Raw genomic sequence first — 19941 nt, 5'->3', positions numbered from 1 at the left:
CAATCTTAATCTAGTCTGAATGATGAAGAGATGATTCCCAATCTATGTTGAATAGCTGACTGCTTACTATATATTTCACAATAACAGTTGGTGACTAATGTGCAGGACTAACTTGTGTTTAGAAGGAAGATTATACTGATTACTATTTTTACCATAAGTCTGTAACTTGATAATCATAAAGGAAAAATATAAATAAACTGGAGTGCTTTTATTAGCTTGTAAAACCTCCCAAACATATTTTCTACAATGTACACATTGAGAATTGTTAAATATGAGTCTGGTTTAGACCACAAATAAGCACCAGCTGTTAGATAGTCACACAAGATTTCTACAAGCCAATGGAATCCGTTGAAAAGTTATTTTATCCTAAATATCACTGTCAGATATATTTTATGGCACTTTCTTTAAATCAAGTAGTGTAAAACATTCCACTTTATTAGATTGCATGCTGTAATTGGTTAAAATGTGCGTGTTTTCATGCATGTTAGAGCTCCAAAGGCGATACATCTCCATAGCAGTTTATTTTTGTTTAAAAAAAAAAAAAAAAAAAAGACACAGAGAAACAGATGAATTTGAAAGGAAGACATATCTATCTTTCAATTACACACTTTAAAAACAATAAGCAGAACTTATGATGTACAAAACAGTTTTTAAAATGTTATTACTTGTAAAATAAAGCTCAAAACTATTAATGTTCAAAATGAATATGTATATACACCAAGAATGTTAGAACACCTATTTTACATTATCTACAAAATGTATATTCTAATCCACTCAAAATTATAGGAAAATACTTTGATACATAGAAAAAGCTATAAAACAAAAGATTAACATTTTGAAAAAAAATCACATGTAAAAAGCTCATTAAATAATTACAGTAACAAATAAATAGTTTATTCAACTGTACTTTTTAATTATCCCCATGCATATTTTAATTTTTGGTAAATTGAGATACAAGAGAAAAATCAGTGTGCAAGGCATTGTTTTCTTAGAATGAAACTGACAACAGTTACTGGTGTTCAAAAAATGTTATTTGGAAGGCAACAGATGTTTGTTAATCAACTGTTCCTGTGAAAACTCACAACAAAGCACCTTTCTAAAAAAATACAATTTCAGTAAATGTTCAAGGGAACAATTCTTTGCCTCCACACCTCAAAAAAATGTAAGACTTCATTGTGCGGGGTTGAAAAGCTTGTAGAACTACCCATCTGGAGCATTTGGAAAATCACCAAAAAGGTCCATATATACAGAATGATGTTTTGAGTTTGGTCATAGCAATGCACCACCAGGTGAGAACACATCAATAGCAGACTTGTCTTTTAAACAGTCAGATCTGTAAAGAAGATAGTTACAGATCAGTTCAGTTTGGGGGAAAGGGTTGTCTGACCTCTAACTTGAGCTGTGCTTGCTGGATTTACTGGCTCTTTTTCTCTGTTTGTGATGCTTTGCCTGAGAGGTTCCTTCAAAAATGTGGCTGGACTCATTGTGCTGTCTGGTGTACCTCTTGCATTTGCAGGCTGTGACCACAGTTATTTTGTAGGTTCTTGTACTTCCGTCTTGACACTGAAGCTGGATCCTCTGTGTGCGTGTTTTGTCATTGACACATCTCCACTCCTGGGAGCTCCTTCTGCTCCAGTACTTGGTTCCATAACTTCCTCCAATCCAGTTGGGTAGCAATGGCAAAGGGAGGCACTCGCCAGCACACACAAGCTCTTTTAAAGGATTTATGCTGGTACACTGGCCATCTGAAATGTACTTGGTGGATCTCAGTTCCCGGCAGCCAACTTGAACGTGCTCTGCAGAATGCACAGGACAATGAACACTGAGACTCAAAGAAAAGATATCCTAAGCCAACCTTCAGATTCCAAGTTATTTTCTATTGATCATAGCATGCATAGGACTTGGTGACACAGGCTTAGCCAGTAAGATTTTGGGAGTGATTCTTTAATTCTGTATGTAGACAACATCTAGCATAACAGGGCCTTGATCCTCGAGGTACTATTACAGTACAAATAATGATATCTATGTCATAGCACTGCAGAACCAGTAGAGTCACTAGAGAGGAGGCAATTTCATTCTAGCACTGCCCCTCCTCCCCCCTCCTGGCCCCAGTCAGGTGCATGGAGGAAAAAAATGTCCTGGGGCAAAAACGTCTCTTACTTGTACTTAAAGGGAATTTGGTCCAGATGTGAGACAAAACTCTGACCCTTAATGTGAAAAATAGTGTTTTTAGGATTTTGGAAAGTATTCTAATGCATTTAAATAAAGGAAGAATTGTTTTAAAATTTCATGCTTGTTATGGATTTACACTCCAGTGAAGGTTAATGTTCTGAAGAAAAACAGCTTTATAAATAATGAAAGTTAGAAGTGTTATGTTCTGCTCATGATGTTCAAATGTTTAATTATGTGCTTTGGTCATTCTGCCTTAAGGATAACATACTAGTGTGGGCAGCATTCCTTACATAATAGAATATAGCAAATCCTGAGGCAACTTTTTTAGTTCTCTGGTTAAGGTGATAAGGTATAAAGATGCAGAGCTGCAAATATAGGCATGTTTGTGCCTGCTTGTATGTGCTGCTCTTCTCACTGCAATAAATACAACTGCTTATTTCAGTCATTACAATCAGAGTACAACTACTAATACAGTGTGGGTCTACACCGCAAGCCTTTATTTTGAAATAATGTCAAGTTGGAGGACTTCTTACTCCAATTCATGGTAACCCTCATTTCATGAGGAGTAAGGGAGGTTGAAGGAACAGTGTTCTTCCTTCGACTTCCTGCTGTGTAGATGGCGCCAAAAGCCAAATTAATCTATTTCGACTTAAGCTATGCAATTGACGTAACTGAAGTTACATAGCTTAATTCGACATTAGCCCTGCTGTGTAGACATACCCGTAGACATTAAGGTAATATGCAGTCCTTTGTTGGCTGTTCTCTCTCTTCAATAAAATTTACAGTGGAGTCTGTACACATATTATACAAGAGTGTCCAGATTAATGCTTTTTAAAAATGGAAGTTATTATCACTAGGAAGATACCATACAAGATTAATAAAAGGGTTTGAAGGTACCTCACCCCTTCAGAGTTACAAGATGCTTCTGTTTTGGTTTGTTTTTTTAATCAAACTCTAATCAGAGATATTGAGTTAAGACTTCTTGTTCCTTTCCCCATTGCTCACTAGAGGTGCGTCTACACTGCACCATAATTTGAAATAAGAGATGCAATTTGAGCTATGCAAATTGCGTATCTTATTTCAATGCTATTTTGAAATAGTGCCAAATGATGAAATAAGCTGTCTACACAGTACCAAATTTCAAAATAAAGCGCTATTCTGGAACATCCCTTATTCCTCATAAAATAAGGTTTACAGGGACGTTGGAATAGCGAGCCCAAAATAACAGGCTTGCTTTGAAGAAACAGGATAGCTATTTTGGGATACTGCTATCCCAAAAAAGTGTTGCAGTGTAAAAGTCCTCTGGGTGTACAATACTGGGCAATTAGGAATTTGAAGACTGTTCTGGAGCAATGATTTACAAAATGACTGGTTTCTAGACTGCTTGACTCCCTGAATGATCCAAGCTTGCATTCTTCCCTGCAGCTGTGCTCAGGAATGTACCTAGAAGCAGCTGATCATAGCTTTGATTTGTTTTTATGTATATAGATATTCAGTTTTTCTTTAGTGATATTTCATTGACAATGAATACCTACTGGGCTGCTCCGGTAATCTCATAATGACGAGACATTTCCTGTGCAGTTAAACCACCCATATTCTATAAAAGCTGACACACCTTAGCTTTGCTGAAGGTTGTTGCCATCAGTTTTTATCTTTGCTTACTGAATGACTGTGGGTCGGCTTTTCATTTTAGCTTAATGAAGTGGGGATGGGAGGTGAAAAGATTTCCACATAGGCAGAGGAGCTCTTGGACTTTTCATACATATAATTTAGTGGGGAGGAGAAAATCCTTATAACATAAAAAAGCAAGTTGGAGCAGAGACGGGCTGTGAACCTGTTTGTTTTCTTTTGCTAGAGGCGTTAAGCAGGGAAATGCTAAACCGGGAAGTGAAAAACAAAAAGTTGGAAGAAAATCAAAGCTTTTTGTCTGGAAGAGTTACATTCATGAAGCAGCCCAGACAGGATGCTGAACCTACACACTACTACACTGAAAGCCAGAGCGAGTGAGCTAAGAAAGAGATCATATTTAAAATGTCATTCTCACACACACACACACACACACACACACACACACACACACACATTTTTTTAAAATCTTCCCCCTCTTCCACTGCAGCAGCATCAAACGAGTTCCCAGTGTCAATTAATGAATGTGACTGTGAGCCCACACGTTAAAGTGAAGTTGGTGGGTGTGTGTTCAGAGGGAAGGAAAGACAAACTGAAAATATTTTCCTTCCTAGATTTAATTTGATATTAAATGTATCATCACAGTGACGGAACCTGTAGGAATAAAACATATTCAGGAAAAGCCAAAATGCCAGGCTGAGTCTATAGAGCTGGTCGGATTGTAACACATCTGGCAGGTTTTTGTTACATACAAATGACCCCTCCTATGAATCACTACTTAGGAAAACGTGCTCACTGACAACTGCATTGTTGTACCGCAAACTGAACATGGGTTAAAAAAGAAGAGCAAGGTGGCACTGGTCAGGCATGATAAGCCCTTTGATACCAGTCGGATACTTACTGTGACGGTCCAAGCCTGTGTAATGCCTGCCTCCGCTTCTGGCTTGATTCAGCGTGCTGTTGCTGCTAGGGCTCGCTGGGACAGGTTTGGCCACATGTGTATAAAGAATCTCCGTGGCATCATTTTTGAAAGCCAAACAGCTTTTCATGAAGACACAGATTAGGAGAAAGCCGGAGAAGTGAACCGCAGGGAGAATCATGTTTGCTCCGTTTCTGTCTGACCGAGCTGGGTGAATTCCTTTTCGTCAGCTTGTTCCTGTAACTCTGAAATGGCTCTGGAAGGTTTCCCTTATATATCTACAGAGGCTTGGCACTCAGGCAGGTGTAAAGTTGTAGATAGATTCAGAATGAAAATCCAGAGAAGGGGTGGGATTCCCACATGAGCTTGCAAAGACATTTTACCAATAGAAAAGAAGAGTTCAGTAAAGGAGGAGCCTACTTATACTAATTGCAGAAATTCTAGTTGGGGCATTTCAGGGTGTCAGGAAGTCTGTATGGCAGCAGACAGACTGAAATCCTTTGCATGTCTGGGATTTATGTATGATGCGATTGAAACAAAGTGTAACTGGGTGTCTCTCTGTTCCTCTTATACCAAATTGATGCTTCCTCTCCTACAATGTGTCTTTAGGAGAACTTGCCAGTTATGTAAAGAAATATCCCCTCTTCCTCCCCCCCAAAAAATACTACACATATTTTAGCAATGGAGAATAACACTTTTCAAAAAATATTCTGATGAAAATGTAAAGTTCTCTCCAGATAGATTTAAATAATGAACCTTTGATCAAAAAGGAACATTGCTAGAGAAACTACTGGTGTTAGGGGAATATTTGCTTCTCCATGTGAAGGTTATAAGTGTGCAGTTCTGTCTCACCATGGGTAATGAGCAGTTCCCCCAGGCTTGTCAGTACACTCATCTATATTCACAGACATGCATTATATTCATTCATCAAACTCACCTTTTTAAAATTAGTACACTGCCTACAAGAGTAAAACATTTTTACAATGTACAGTAGACGTCCGATAATCTGGCACTTTTGAGACCTAGGTGGTGCCGGATTATTGGATATGCCAGAGTACCAGGAGGTACTATAAGTACACTATACTCCCAACCCAATCCCCCTCCCCTACCTTATGCTCGAGTCCCAGAGCCGCCGGTACAACCACGCATCTCCCTCCAGATGCTGGGGCACGTGCGCTGAGCGGCCGACTTTTCAATGAGCTGGCCGGGACGCTGTGCGTGACCCAATCCCTTTCCCTTCCCCAGAGCCAAACATCTCCTCTTCCTGCTCTCATCCAATCCCCCTTCTCCCCCAACCTTACGTCCGGGTCCCAAAGCAGCTGCCTGTGCTCAGTGGCCAGCTGCTAGCATGTGCAGGCTGGACGCTGTGTGCGCTGTGGACTGTAACGGAATGGGGCGGGCCGTGAGCGCGCATGCGGCTCACAGCAGCCCGGCCATGGGAGCAGCTGACGTGAGCAGTTCTGGGTTCCAGTTGATGCCGGACTATCAGGAGTGCTGGACAACTGGATGCTGGACTATTGGAGTTTTAATGTAAATATATTTTTCATGTAATTATGACACAGAGGAAAGAACAACCTTTGTTTTGACATATGACATTTTACTTGTAAACACTCAGTTTTCCATAAAGTTCTAAACACAAAGCATCCGCCCGCCATGGACGCTCCCACCCAGCAGTGGCTGGGGTTTGGCCGCGCCTGCCCTGCTCTCCCCATCAGACTCTGAGCCAGCGGGACAATTCAAAAGGGCACTGTCGGCTAGAGGAGAGGAGACTGTCGGCTAGAGGAGACGGTGGAAGAGACTCCCGGGGCTGCTAGACTGGGATACGGCTGGGGAGTGGACGGCTGACCGAGGGAGGTAAGAAGCGACCCAGGGCATGGCAGAGGTTGCCCATGGGTTGGTGCATTTTGGGTAACTAACACCCACCAACCGAACCATAGGAGGCAGATTCCTTCGGTTCTTAGGGCCCTGGGTTGGGGCTCTGAGTGGGGGCATGCCCGAGCCTCCCTACCCCCCTCGACCAAGGCGCCGGCGAGGCGACCAGTTAAGGACTCGATCCACACAGGATCCTACTTAAGAAACTGACTACCCGCCTCACGGGACAGCACACCAAAGGGTGGTGGGCACTGTCTCACCTGGGAGGGCGAAACCCTGGCCCCGGCGAGAGGGGTCGGGGGACAGTCACAACTAGGCAGGGATGGGGCTGTCACCTCCTGGTCACACCCCCATACACTGCACCCCCCCTTAGTGGCCCCATAGTTCTCCCCTGTATTCCAGTGCAGCCCGAGGAGTCGGCCCCCACCCTGCACCCGCTACCGTGTCCCCTGCCCTGTCCTGCCGGCACCCTTCTCCTCTGTCTCCAGCCTTGAAGGGAGGAATGGTCGCTGGCTCCCGATTCCTCGGTTCCCCATTCATGTCCTGCCTCCGCTAGCACCCTCCTTTCCTGCAAACAGTCCAGAGGGAAGGAGTGGTTGCCTCCCCTTCCCTCTTCTTCCCCAATCGTGACCCACCCCACTCGCGTCCCTACCCCTCCCTCTGGTACTCTCCTCCTCTGTTCTAGCCTCCCAGGGAGGAGTGGTTGCTAGCTTCCCCCTTCCTTAGTTTTCCGTGTGCACCCTTCCTCCATTAGCACCCTCCCTCCTTACAAACAACTTAGTGAGAGGGAGTGGTTGCTTCCCCTTTCCCACACCAATTGCAACCCCCGCCCTCTCCTCGCGCCCCTGCCTCTTTCTCTTGCGCCATCCTTTTCTGCCTTCAGCACTGTCCCATTTTCCCCCATGCCCTGGGCAGCCACCTCCACCCTCACCTTCGGGGTGCCCCTAATGCTACCCATCAGCCCAGCCATCTCAGGCACCACCTCTGAGACCACTGAGCCCTCAGGGGTGATGGCTGGGACCGAGTGGCTGGGTCCTGGGTTTGTGGGTGCCCCCTCCTCCACCTCTGAGGAGGGGTGGTCGCCTTCCCTCCCTGTTGGGGACCTGACAAATGACATCTCTTCAACTGACACCATGGCTTCAGATGTATGATCTGTCCAGCCATCTGAGCCCGGAGTTGGAGCGGGCCCCCTCCCCACCTCCGTCCCCCTGGTTCCCATTCAGGAGGTGCTGCAGCCCTGTGGCCCAGACCTGGGGAACCATCCCTTTGCCCCCATCCAAAGTTCTGGTCCCCCTCCCTGTCCCAATCCTCTCCCCGTTCCCGTCCATGGCCTCGGTCACGGTCCCACCCCCTTTCATGCTCCCACCCCCAGTCCCGTCTCTGCTCCCATTCCTGGTCTCGCTCCCACCATCACCCTCATCCCCACCTACAGTACCGGGCAAATTAGTCGAAACAATAGTAAAGAATAAAATTGTGAAGCATGCAGAAGAACATAATTTGTTGGACAAAAGTCAACATGGTTTCTGTAAAGGGAAATCCTGTCTTACTAATCTGTTAGAGTTCTTTGAAGGGGTTAACAAACATGCGGACAAGGGGGATCCAGTAGATACAGTATACTTGGAATTTCAGAAAGCCTTTGACAAGGTCCCTCACCAAAGGCTCTTGTGTAAATTACATGGCCATGGGATAAGAGGGAAGGTCCTTTCTTGGATTGAGAACTGGTTAAAAGACAGGAAATAAAGGGTAGGAATAAATGGTAAATTTTCAGATTGGAGAGGGGTAACTAGTGGTGTCCCCCAAGGGTCAGTCCTGGGACCAATCCTTTTCAACTTATTCATAAATGATCTGGAGAAAGGGGTAAGCAGTGAGGTAGTAAAGTTTGCAGATGATACCAAACTGTTTAGGATAGTCAAGACAGAAGCAGACTGTGAGGGACTCCAAGAAGATCTCACCAAACTGAGTGATTGGGCAACAAAATGGCAAATGAAATTTACTGTGGATAAGTGTAAAGTAATGCACATCGGGAAAAATAACCCCAACTATACATACAGTATGATGGGGGCTAATTTGGCTACGACAAATCAGGAAAGGGATCTTGGAGTAATCGTGGACAGTTCTCTGAAAACTTCCACACAGAGTGCAGCGGCAGCCAAAAAGGCAAATAGGATGCTAGGAATTATTAGTGATAGAAATGTAGCCGTGTTAGTCTGGGGTAGTTGAAGCAAAATGCAGGACAATGTAGCACTTTAAAGACTAACAAGATGGTTTATTAGATGATGAGCTTTCGTGGGCCAGACCCACTTCCTCAGATCAAATAGTGGAAGAAAGTAGTCACAACCATATATACCAAAGGATACAATTTAAAAAAATGAACAAATATGAAAAGGACAAATCACATTGCAGAACAGAAGGAGGATGCGGGGGGGTGGGAAGGGGGAGGAAGGAAGGTAAGTGTCAGCAATTCACAGACACTTACCTTCCTTCCTCCCCCTTCCCACCCCCCCGCATCCTCCTTCTGTTCTGCAATGTGATTTGTCCTTTTCATATTTGTTCATTTTTTTAAATTGTATCCTTTGGTATATATGGTTGTGACTACTTTCTTCCACTATTTGATCTGAGGAAGTGGGTCTGGCCCACGAAAGCTCATCATCTAATAAACCATCTTGTTAGTCTTTAAGGAATTATTAGGAAAGGGATAGAAAATAAGACCCAGAATATCTTACTGCCCCTGTATAAAACTATGGTACGCCCACATATTGAATACTGTGTACAGATGTGGTCTCCTCACCTCAAAAAAGATATTTTGGCCTTGGAAAGGGTTCAGAAAAGGGCAACTAAAATGATTAGGGGTTTGGAACGGGTCCCATATGAGGAGAGGTTAAAGCGACTGGGACTCTTCAGTTTAGAAAAGAGGAGACTGAGGGGGGATATGATAGAGGTATATAAAATCATAAGTGGTGTGGAGAGGGCTGATAAAGAAAAGTTATTTATTAGTTCCCATACTAGAAGAACTGGAGGACACCAAATGAAATTAATGGGGAGCAGGTTTAAAACTAATAAAAGAAAGTTCTTCTTCACACAGCATGTAGTCAACCTGTGGAACTCCTTGCCAGAGGAGGCTGTGAAGGCTAGGACTATAATAGAGTTTAAAGAGAAGCTAGATAATTTCATGGAGGTTAGGTCCATAAAAGGCTATTAGCCAGGGGATAAAATGGTGTCCTTGGCCTCTGTTTGTCAGAGGCTGGAGAGGGATGGCAGGAGACAAATCGCTTGATCATTGTCTTCGGTCCACCCTCTCTGGGACACCTGATGCTGGCCACTGTCGGTAGACAGGATACTGGGCTAGATGGACCTTTGGTCTGACCCAGTACGGCCGTTCTTATGTTCTTATGTTTTCCAGCATCTGGTCGGCCCCATTCACGGACCACCATCTGATGGCCTCTAAGTTGAGAGAGGTGGGGGCTCGCCTACAGGCACTTTAACAATAGGCTTTGGAGGACGTGGGCTTCGTGGTATCCTGGCGGGAGCAGTGGCCTGCCTCTCCCTCGGTGTGGCAACAGTGGGATGTGGGGAAGGTGACTTCTTCCAGGGCACCAGCCGTTGGAGGGATGAGGCGATAGAGCACCTGGAGCAGGAGGTTTAGAAGCTTGAGAGGTGACTGCCATCCAACCACAAGGATCCACCCCTCCGCAAAGTGTACCGGGAGAAGCAGGAGGTACTCCGGGCCCTCAAGGACCATCAATCCCAGGGTGCCTTTGTTCGATCCCGCATCCGTCTCATTCGGGAGATGGATCATAGCTTCTGCTTCTTCTATGCCCTGGAGAAAACGAGGGGGGCCAAAAATCATATCACCTGCCTTTTGGAAGGAGGCGATGCATGGATGGGCCAGGGCCTTCTACACCAGTTTGTTCTCCCCAGAGCCGACCAAAGCCTGCAGGGTGCTCTGGACCAAGCTCCTGACGGTCAGCGTGGGTGACTGAGACAGGCTAGAGCTGCCTCTCACTCTGGCCAAGTTCTCAGAAGCCCTCCGTCTCATTCCCACCAACAAACCGCAGGCATGCACGGGCTGACCGCGGAGTTCTACCACATGTTCTAGGACGTCCTCAGCCCAGACCTCGTCACTGTCTGGACTGAGTCCTTGGAGAGCAGGGTCCTCCCTCTGTTGTGCAGGCAAGTGGTGCTCACCTTGCTGCCAAAGAAGGGGGACCTCCGCAACCTTCGGAACTGGCATCCCGTCTTGCTCCTCAGCACGGACTATAAGGTCATAGTGAAAGCCATTTCACTGCGGTCCATGCTGGCGGACGTAGTCAATCCCAACCAGACCTAAACTGTCCCAGGCCACAGTATCTTCGATAATTTGTACTTGGTCTGGGACCTCTTGGAGCTCAGGTGTAGGGAAGGTCTGTCGTTTGCCCTTCTGTCTCTGGACCAGGAGAAGGCATTCGACAGGATGGACCACGGGTACTGTTACATGTAATTAGGGAAATGGCAATCAAGATATGTAATATGTAAAGAGTGCTTGAATACCGAGAAGGTATAATCGGTTATTCAGAATGGAATCTGCCTCCATGGAGCTGTAGGAAAGGGATAGAACCAGTCAGATCTGTTTTTTTCCCCACCTAAAGTGCTTTGCATTCCACGCACATGGTGTTGCACTCAGTTCTAATTTGTACACCCAGCCTAATATCTGTGCACACGACATGCTAGATTTATGTCCATAGTCCCAATTTGATGCACTCAGAACACTATTAATTATCCCTCCTCTAAGTCAATAGAAGCCTCCTGAAAAGAGTGTTCGGGTTGCTGGCTGTCGACGTGTCTCTTTGGATCCAGACCAAGGGTGCGTCGTTATTGTCACTGTTGTCACTTACTGTGGCGAAGGCTCAGGATACAGACTGGACACTTGGGATAACAGCAGTCTTCTCTTTACTAACACCATCTGGAATACCCTCTGGTTTGCGTGGTTGTACTAAAGAGTTATCCACCTCCACACTAAGGAAAAGCCGCTGTCCACTGCGGACTTAATAGCTTTGGGTTCCCTCATCATCCTGTGCCAAAGGCCTGGATTCGTGCTTCTAGAGATCTCCTCGTAGTTCCTCCTCCGCGGCTTTAAATTAGCCAACGAGTAGTAAGCTCACGAGCAACACTAGCATGCCACAATCGCCTCCACTTACCGGGAGTGTGTAACGTATTTCCTTACCTTGTTTTTAGGGGCTTTTCTATCTTCTTTCTCTTCTGCATTAGAGTTGGTTTGGTTCTTGATTGATTGTAAGTTTCATGCATCGTTGTTTTACAAAATTTACAATATATGGTTTGGCCCTAAACTGGATTCTGAGTGTTACTTGTTTAAGGGAAAAATCACTGGTGATAGAAAGACAGTAGTTCACCAGTGGGCCTGGCTTCTGGTTTCAGGGACACTTAACATCTTCTTTAGAAACAGAGCCTAAGATAGTTCAGATTATTCTAAAATTAATCTGTTGCAAAGATCTCTGTGCAACAGTATCTCCTGGGCACTCTGTGGGCCTTCAGCTTCGGGCTCTGTTTTGTGGTGTTCTCTGGGTGCAGTACACCTCTGTGGAGTGTTTGGTCAGGCTCAACTGGACCCTGACGAAGCCGGTCAGCTTCGGGTGGGGGGTATGTCGGGGAGTCCGCTGTCAGGCCAGCTGTACGCTTTGTTGATCAAGCCCTTCCTCTGTCTTCTCCATCAGTGGTTGATGGGGTTGTTGCTCCGAGAACTGGAGATGCATCTGGTCTTGTTGGTATACGCTGATGATGTGCTCCTCGTGGTCCAGGATCTGGGCAATCTGGAGCAGGTGGAGGCCAGCCAAGCAGTCTACTTGGTGGCCTCCTCTGCCCGGGTCAACTGGATCAAGAGCTCTGGCCTGGTCGGGGAAGGGAGGCAGGCAGGCTCCCTCCCACCCGCGCTTCAGGCCATCAGGTGGAGCCTGGGTGCTCTGCTCTATCTGGGCGTTTTTTTATCCACCACACATCCCTCCCCACCAGAGAACTGGCAGGGTTTGGAGGCCACGGTGGGCAAGCAGCTGCGGAGATGGATGGGACTGCTCCAGTATCTCTCCCTATGGGGGAGGGCACTGGTGCTGAATCAACTGGTCCTGTCCATGCTGTGGCACCAGCTCAACATTCTGAGCCCAGTCCTGGAGGTCCTGGACAGACTCCAGAGGATAGCCCTGGAGTTTTTCTGGCCAGGACTGCACTGGGTCTCTGAGGAGGTCTTATACCTTCCCCTGGAGGAGTGGGGCCAGGGCCTGGTCTGCATGGGCATCCAGGTCCGGACCTTCCACCTCCAGGACCTACCTTCTATAGTGCAGGTAGGCTGGCGTGGAGCACTTTGGCACACACCTTCCTCCGCCACCTCTGAAGGCTCCAATCCACCCGAGGGGTCTTCCTCGAGACTTCTCAGAGCTTCCAGATTTCTACCAGGAACTCCTCCAGCCCTGAAAGCTGTTTTCAGCGACCAGGGCCATTGTGGCCACCGAGGGAGCAGACCTCCTCACGGAGCCCCTGCTCCACAATCCAGACTTGTGCGTACATTTGGCGGAGTCTCCCGTGGTGCACTGGAGGTTGATCCTGGCAAAAACCACCAGGGTTGGAGACCTCCTGGACTACGACAGGGGGGACTGGGTGGATCCCTGAGTGCTCACTCAGCACATGGGGCTTTCCACCCCTCGAACACCCTACACCTCTTTATTTATGCACACCCCATCTGTGGCCCCACAAAGTCGCAAGACTTCCTCGTCAACCTCCTCCTGGCCTCGGTGAAAGCTGCCAGCACAGGAGGAGGAAGCTGGACGAGGGGGTGCTCTGTGACTGTGGGGCCTTCTTCCGTTCCTCCCTGGTCTCACACATCCGGGTAGAGTTCCTCTGGGCGGCGTCCACTGGCTCAATGGACACTTTGAAGAGCAATGGATGCTGTCTGGGGTCCTCTGCTCAGTGTCCCCGTCCAGTTCCCTCGTTTTAAACCTTTGACCCACACACCCTGACCCTTTTTCATCATTTGTCCCCTGGAATTAGTTAGGCCTGGGTTTAGTCATCCCTCCGGCAGGGCTGGGGGAGGGGCTTTAGAAGCGGGCTGGCTAGCGCCCGCCCCCTCCCCCTAGCTTTCCAAATAGAACCCGCTACAATTATAAACAAAACTTAGTTACTGATAAAACCTACAATATTTTCCCAATAAGCTTTTTCCAAGGGGAAATAATATTGTCACCCCCACAGGAAGTTATCTCACATAAAGGTTAACACATTAGTGGTCAGCGTCTAAAATTATGCTGATGTAATTCAGTTGAAATCAATAGAGTTACTCTGTATTGACGTTGCTATAGTCAAAACAGAACTAGGTCAAAGAGTTACCTTCGATGGCCTGGTTTAAAATCTCAATAACTCACAGGAAAGCAAATTCATCTCATCCGAATTCTCAGCTTGTCCGCATCTCCCAGACCTTGGTCCTCCACCACTGAAATTAATGGGGTCTTTACCAATGGTTTCAATAAAAGACGCAGGTCCAAAATTACCACGCAACTGACAGGGAATAACAGGAGTGTTCCATGGCAGGACTGAAGTGTATTGGAAGAGCTGGGTGCAGGGAAGCTTGATTAGTATCTGTCTGTATTATGACTAAACCCACCCAATTCTGGAATAACAGGAATGTTAGTAGGTCTACTAGCAGACATACGTGTAGAGCTTAATTAATACTTGGCTTTATTATTACTTGCCCCAGTCACGCCTATCAGTTTCTTATTTGAATAAACATTAAATTCACCACAAAAACATAAACATTATTAAATCCACTCCTTTTTAAAAACAGTTGTAAAGAAAAGATTCCTTTAAGCTATTCAGGAAAATATGGACCTTCCAAAATTAGTAATATTAGTGAAGGATTTTTTCTGTTATCGTGGCTAACCAAATATATGTGGGGTGGGTTTTTTTTTGAAATTTTATTTTATTTTTTCTCCCCTATTACAGATTATACAGAGCCTCACACCCTTCTCCCATATTGCATTTTTGGACTGGTATGGCCCAAATATGAAAATATAAATTTTAAAAAGTACTGTATCTATTATGCAGCTATCCCTGGTACCAAGGACAAAGTACCTCTCTCTAGAATGAAGATGGCGTTTCATGGAATCATAGACTACTAGGACTGGAAGGGACCTCAAGAGGTCATCGAGTCCAGTCCCTTGCCCTCATGGCAGGACCAAATACTGTCTAGACCATCCCTGATAGATATTTATCTAACCTACTCTTAAATATCTCCAGAGATGGAGATTCCACAACCTCCCTGGGCAATTTATTCCAGTGTTTGACTACCTTGACAGTTAGGAAGTTTTTCCTAATGTCCAACCTAAACCTCCCTTGCTGCAGTTTAAGCCCATTGCTTCTTGTTCTATCCCCAGAGGCCAAGATGAACAAGTTTTCTCCCTCCTCCGTATGACACCCTTTAGATATCTGAAAACTGCTATCATGTCCCCCCTCAATCTTCTCTTTTCTAAACTAAACAAATCCAATTCCTTCAGTCTTCCCTCATAGGTCATGTTCTCTAGACCTTTAATCATTCTCGTTGCTCTTCTCTGGACCCTCTCCAATTTCTCCACATCTTTCTTGAAATGCGGTGCCCAGAGCTGAACACAATACTCCAATTGAGGCCTAACCAGTGCAGAGTAGAGCGGAAGAATGACTTCTTGTGTCTTGCTTACAACACACCTGTTAATGCCTCCCAGAATCATGTTTGTTTTCTTTGCAACAGCATCACACTGCTGACTCATATTCAACTTGTGGTCCACTATAATCCCTCGATCCCTTTCTGCCGTACTCCTTCCCAAACAGTCGCTTCCCATTCTGTATGTATGAAACTGATTGTTCCTTCCTATGTGGAGCTCTTTGCATTTCTCTTTATTAAACTTCATCCTATTTACCTCAGACCATTTCTCCAATTTGTCCAGGTCATTTTGAATTATGACCCTATCCTCCAGATTAGTCGCAACCCCTCCCAGCTTGGTATCATCTGCAAACTTAATAAGTGTACTTTCTATACCAATATCTAAATCATTGATGAAGATATTGAACAGAGCCGGTCCCAAAACAGACCTCTGTGGAACCCCACTTGTTATACCTTTCCAGCAGGATTGTGAACCATTAATAACTACTCTCTGAGTACGGTTATCCAGCCAGTTATGCACCCACCTTATAGTAGCCCCATCTAAGTTATATTTACCTAGTTTATTGATAAGAATATCATGCGAGACCGTATCAAACGCCTTACTAAAGTCTAGGTATACCACATCCACCGCTTCTTCCTTATCCATAAGACTCATTATCCTATTAAAGAAAGCTATCAGATTGGTTTGACAATTCCTTGGGTTGGATAGGGAAGTGATGGATAGAGTTGTTTTCTCTGATAATGACCCCCTTCTTGTAAGAGGAATGCTGGGAGTTTTCTCTGGGGCCAATCCTGTAAAGTGCTAAGAAACTTTCAATTCCTGGTAAATTCAATGAACTTTGAGGGTGCTCACTAAGCACCTTGTAAGATTGGGATCTATGGAACCTCCTTGAACTGCTCAGAACTTTCTGCTGGGCTTAGTGGAGACAAACCTAAGATAGGCATCCTGAAAGCTTTAAGGAGTACTAGATCAGTTTACTCTTGAATTTGGTGTTGATGGAATAGATATCTAAAATCTGTCTCCTTGTGCCAACTGGTTGTAAGAAAGTTTGTTCTGTTTTTATTATTTGAAGTCCATCTTTGCATCTTGCTTTCCTATATGTTCAAAATATTCCATGTAAATCTGTCCCTAAATCTCTCTCCTATGATGTTCCACAGGATTTGATTAATTCAACCCTCTTGTTCATCATGGATTTGAGAGTTTCCCGGAGATGGTGAGAAAATGTGGCCTGCAATGTTGTAAATATGTGGCCGATTATGTGTCTTTCATCACACCCAGATGATGTAGTCTCTTTATTTTTAATGCTTGGATGAAAGAGGGACATATTTAAGAGTCAGTGTTATGAAACTCAAGTCAAGACAGGACAGAAATGCTGATGGTACATCAGTAGATTTGCTCATGTTCACAGTCCGGGGATGCTTCTTGATGCCCAACTCTCCATAAATTCCCAGAATTAAATATCTTTTGCCACCTTTGTTCAGGTGATTGTGACCATTTATATAAAGAACATAAGAACTGCCATACTGGTTCACACCAAAGATCCATATAGCCCTATATCCTGGCCAATGACAGGTGCCCCCGAGGGAATGAGCAGAACATAAAATCATCGAGTGATCAATCCCCTGTTGCCCAATTCTTGTTTCTGGCAAACCGAAGCTACTGACACCATCCCTGACCAACTTTCTCATGTGGATGTAAAGTTCTCCTTTCCTTTGTGACCTCCAGATTATGCTACTACAATGTGCTCCATCTTGGCTGTCCTTCTCCCAACCAACGGCTGTGGCTTATATAAAACATGGCTTCTTGCTTAGTTAGCAGTGTATTTCAAAGTGTCTTTGAAGCCTGTCCTGGCAACTTATTCACCTCCAGATAGGATTCAAGATATTCTTTGTTGAACTATAAAGCCCAATATATTTTCAGTCCTGAATAATAAATCCCCTTTTCTTTATGTGGCATTTGACAGTGGATATCAGTCAGTGCACTGACATAGATTTCAGGGTCTGGGAACTTGAGGTAAGATCTTCAGAGTGACAGGCATTAAATCTGGAATTCACTTCCCCATTGGTTCATCAAAGTCTGAATCTGTTGATGTCAGGGCATGGTGTTCCCCTTCTATTTGTTCAGACTCTTCCTTGAAAGGGGTTATTGTGGGGAAAGTACAAAGCTTTACCTTGGGGCAAGATGTGAGTCTATTAGAAAGTTTGTTTTAAATGTTTGTACATGTGCCCACAGATTGTGTGATAAGTACATTACATAAATCTCAAAATAATTAAATAAATGTAGTGTTGGAGTCTACAGATACAAAAAGTTGTCAGGCAGCAAAAAACCATGTATCTGAATAGTCACACTGCTGAATGAGCTCACCATTCCCAATAATACCATTCATTGTATATATACATTCTTTCAGAAAAAAGTCATCACAGTCATTCACACATTAAATTCTGCTTTTTGCAACTTCTGGGACAGAAAAATATACACATTTTCTTCTCACTGTGTGCAGAATAATTAAATCTGAGCATTCTGTAAACTTCAGAAGAGAACTCCCATGATGTGATACCATTTTATGGTCATTTACGTCTGTCAAAATCATATTCTGCATTTGTTCTATGTGTTATGAAGATGTCTAAAGTGCAAAACTTTTTGTAGGGCAAATGCCTATCTAGCAGCACAGAAAATCCACAGGAAAAAGGAGTATATTTATAGACAAGAACAAATGAGTAGGCTAGAGCTGGAAAGCAGAGCTTTGCAACCTCTACATTAAATGTACATTCAAAAAGTAATTAATAATTCCCAATTTTTAGTAAAACTTGGAAAGCATTTTAAAAGAGGTTCAGAGTGGAAAAGAGTCTACTTAATTACAGTACTGACAGGAAAAGCAATACTTCTAATTAAAGGCTTGAACAAATACTCATTTAGTCATTCCTACTCATGTAGACAATTAGTATATTGCATGTTTATCTTGTTTCAAAATGCAGGCATTTTGAGAAGAAATAAAAGTTCAGACAAGTGATGGCAAAAAAGAAAAAAAGGTTACATATATAGCTTTGCATCTCAAAACAGCAGTGAACATCAGGTTATTATCTGTTAGGCAATAAGCATATTAGTAACATACTTCAAAGCAGCATAAAATGTGATTTGGAGCACGATAAGAGAACTAGTCCAAAAGCAACATAAAATTGTAATAAATGTAAAACTGTTGAGAACTTAAAAGAGTTGTTGTGCAATAAGGGTGCATGGTTTGAAAGCTCATGAACAAAACAGAGATGCAAACCAAAAATCAGACTGAAGAGTAATTTCTAAATAAAATGGCACTTTCATTCTCATGGGAATTTTTAATTTAGTCAAACATTTTAAGGGTTTAATAGAAAACGGACATATGTTTTCATTACTGAGAATAAATTATCAGTTCTGATTTATGTTTCTTTCCATTTTTGCATATGTAATTTTATTTCAATCTATAATCTTTCAGATAGAATAAATTGTGTTAGGTTATTGCTGTAGGCTCATATTCTCGCTGAATAATCAGTTTATCACTTTTATTGAAAAAGACATTAAATGTTACTAAAAGTGAAATTATTTGTTTAGAAATCCTGGGAACATTTACTGTACAATGAAGCACTCATTGCATTAACTATGTGGCAAGGGATTGGTGGTCTCCTTACCAAAACTCAGTGGGTTGTTCTTGTTCTTGTTGTTTTGGTTGGCTACCTCTCAATACCAAAAGGAAGGGGAAAGGTCTATGGGAAATCAGGACCCTGAGATTGACAGTCCTCAAGAACAATGGAAAGGGGCCAATGCTCCAGGTCAGCCAGATTGACAGGGCTGGCAGGGAAGTCTGGCAGGTACTGAACCTGTACACTGACTCGGCACAAGTGGTCTGTTATCTTCATGTTGAGAACCACTTTCCCAGAGCCACACATTTGCTATGAGTGAAGCTGGCTTTCAGCCCTCTTAAGTTCTTTCTCTGCAGATGCTCACTGTAAACCTAAGCCCCCAGGAATCCTGGGTCCAGACTTGTGGGTAGGCAGCTTTCTGGTAAAAGAAGTGGGAGCAATGCCTCAGATCCTTTGGCAAGTCCATTTCACCAGGTTAGTGTATAAGCAAGGAAAGTTCCTCATTCCCTGCTAACATATGACTGCTACTTTTTTTCAACTGCAGGGCTACATCTACACTGGCCCCTTTTCCGAAAGGGGCATGCTAATTTTAAACTTCAGAATAGGGAAATCCGCGGGGGATTTAAATATCCCCCACGGGATTTAAATAAAGATGTCCGCCGCTTTTTTCCGGCTTGTAGATAAGCCGGAAAAAAGCGTCTAGACTGGCCCGATCCTCCGGAATAAAGCCCTATTCCGGAGGATCTCTTATTCCTACTTCGAAGTAGGAATAAGAGATCCTCCGGAATAGGGCTTTATTCCGGAGGATCGGGCCAGTCTAGACGCTTTTTTCGGCTTATCTACAAGCCGGAAAAAAGCGGCGGACATCTTTATTTAAATCCCGTGGGGGATATTTAAATCCCCCGCGGATTTCCCTATTCTGAAGTTTAAAATTAGCATGCCCCTTTCGGAAAAGGGGCCAGTGTAGATGTAGCCCTGTTGTAATGGTCTTTTAGGGCCATAACTACATAAGATGTCCGCACAAAAACATACAAGACCTTAAAGGATAAATTCTTCAATTAGATAT

The 19941-nt window shown here is 44.2% G+C and overlaps 1 protein-coding gene across 1 annotated transcript; it reads right to left on the bottom strand.

Annotated features, from left to right (window-relative positions):
* Positions 1-208: 208 nt before the first annotated feature.
* Positions 209-5041, bottom strand: SOSTDC1 (sclerostin domain containing 1). Its single transcript, XM_006138328.4, has 2 exons — positions 4700-5041; positions 209-1796 (listed from the first exon to the last, which is right to left on the bottom strand). The coding sequence occupies exons 1-2, from the start codon at positions 4896-4898 to the stop codon at positions 1390-1392; spliced, it is 606 nt and encodes a 201-aa protein (XP_006138390.1). The 5' UTR covers positions 4899-5041; the 3' UTR covers positions 209-1389.
* Between the last annotated feature and the right edge of the window lie 14900 nt (positions 5042-19941).

Source organism: Pelodiscus sinensis, chromosome 2 (genome assembly GCF_049634645.1).
Source record: "Pelodiscus sinensis isolate JC-2024 chromosome 2, ASM4963464v1, whole genome shotgun sequence".
NCBI lineage: Eukaryota > Metazoa > Chordata > Testudines > Trionychidae > Pelodiscus > Pelodiscus sinensis.
This window is presented reverse-complemented; position numbering and strand designations above follow the sequence as displayed.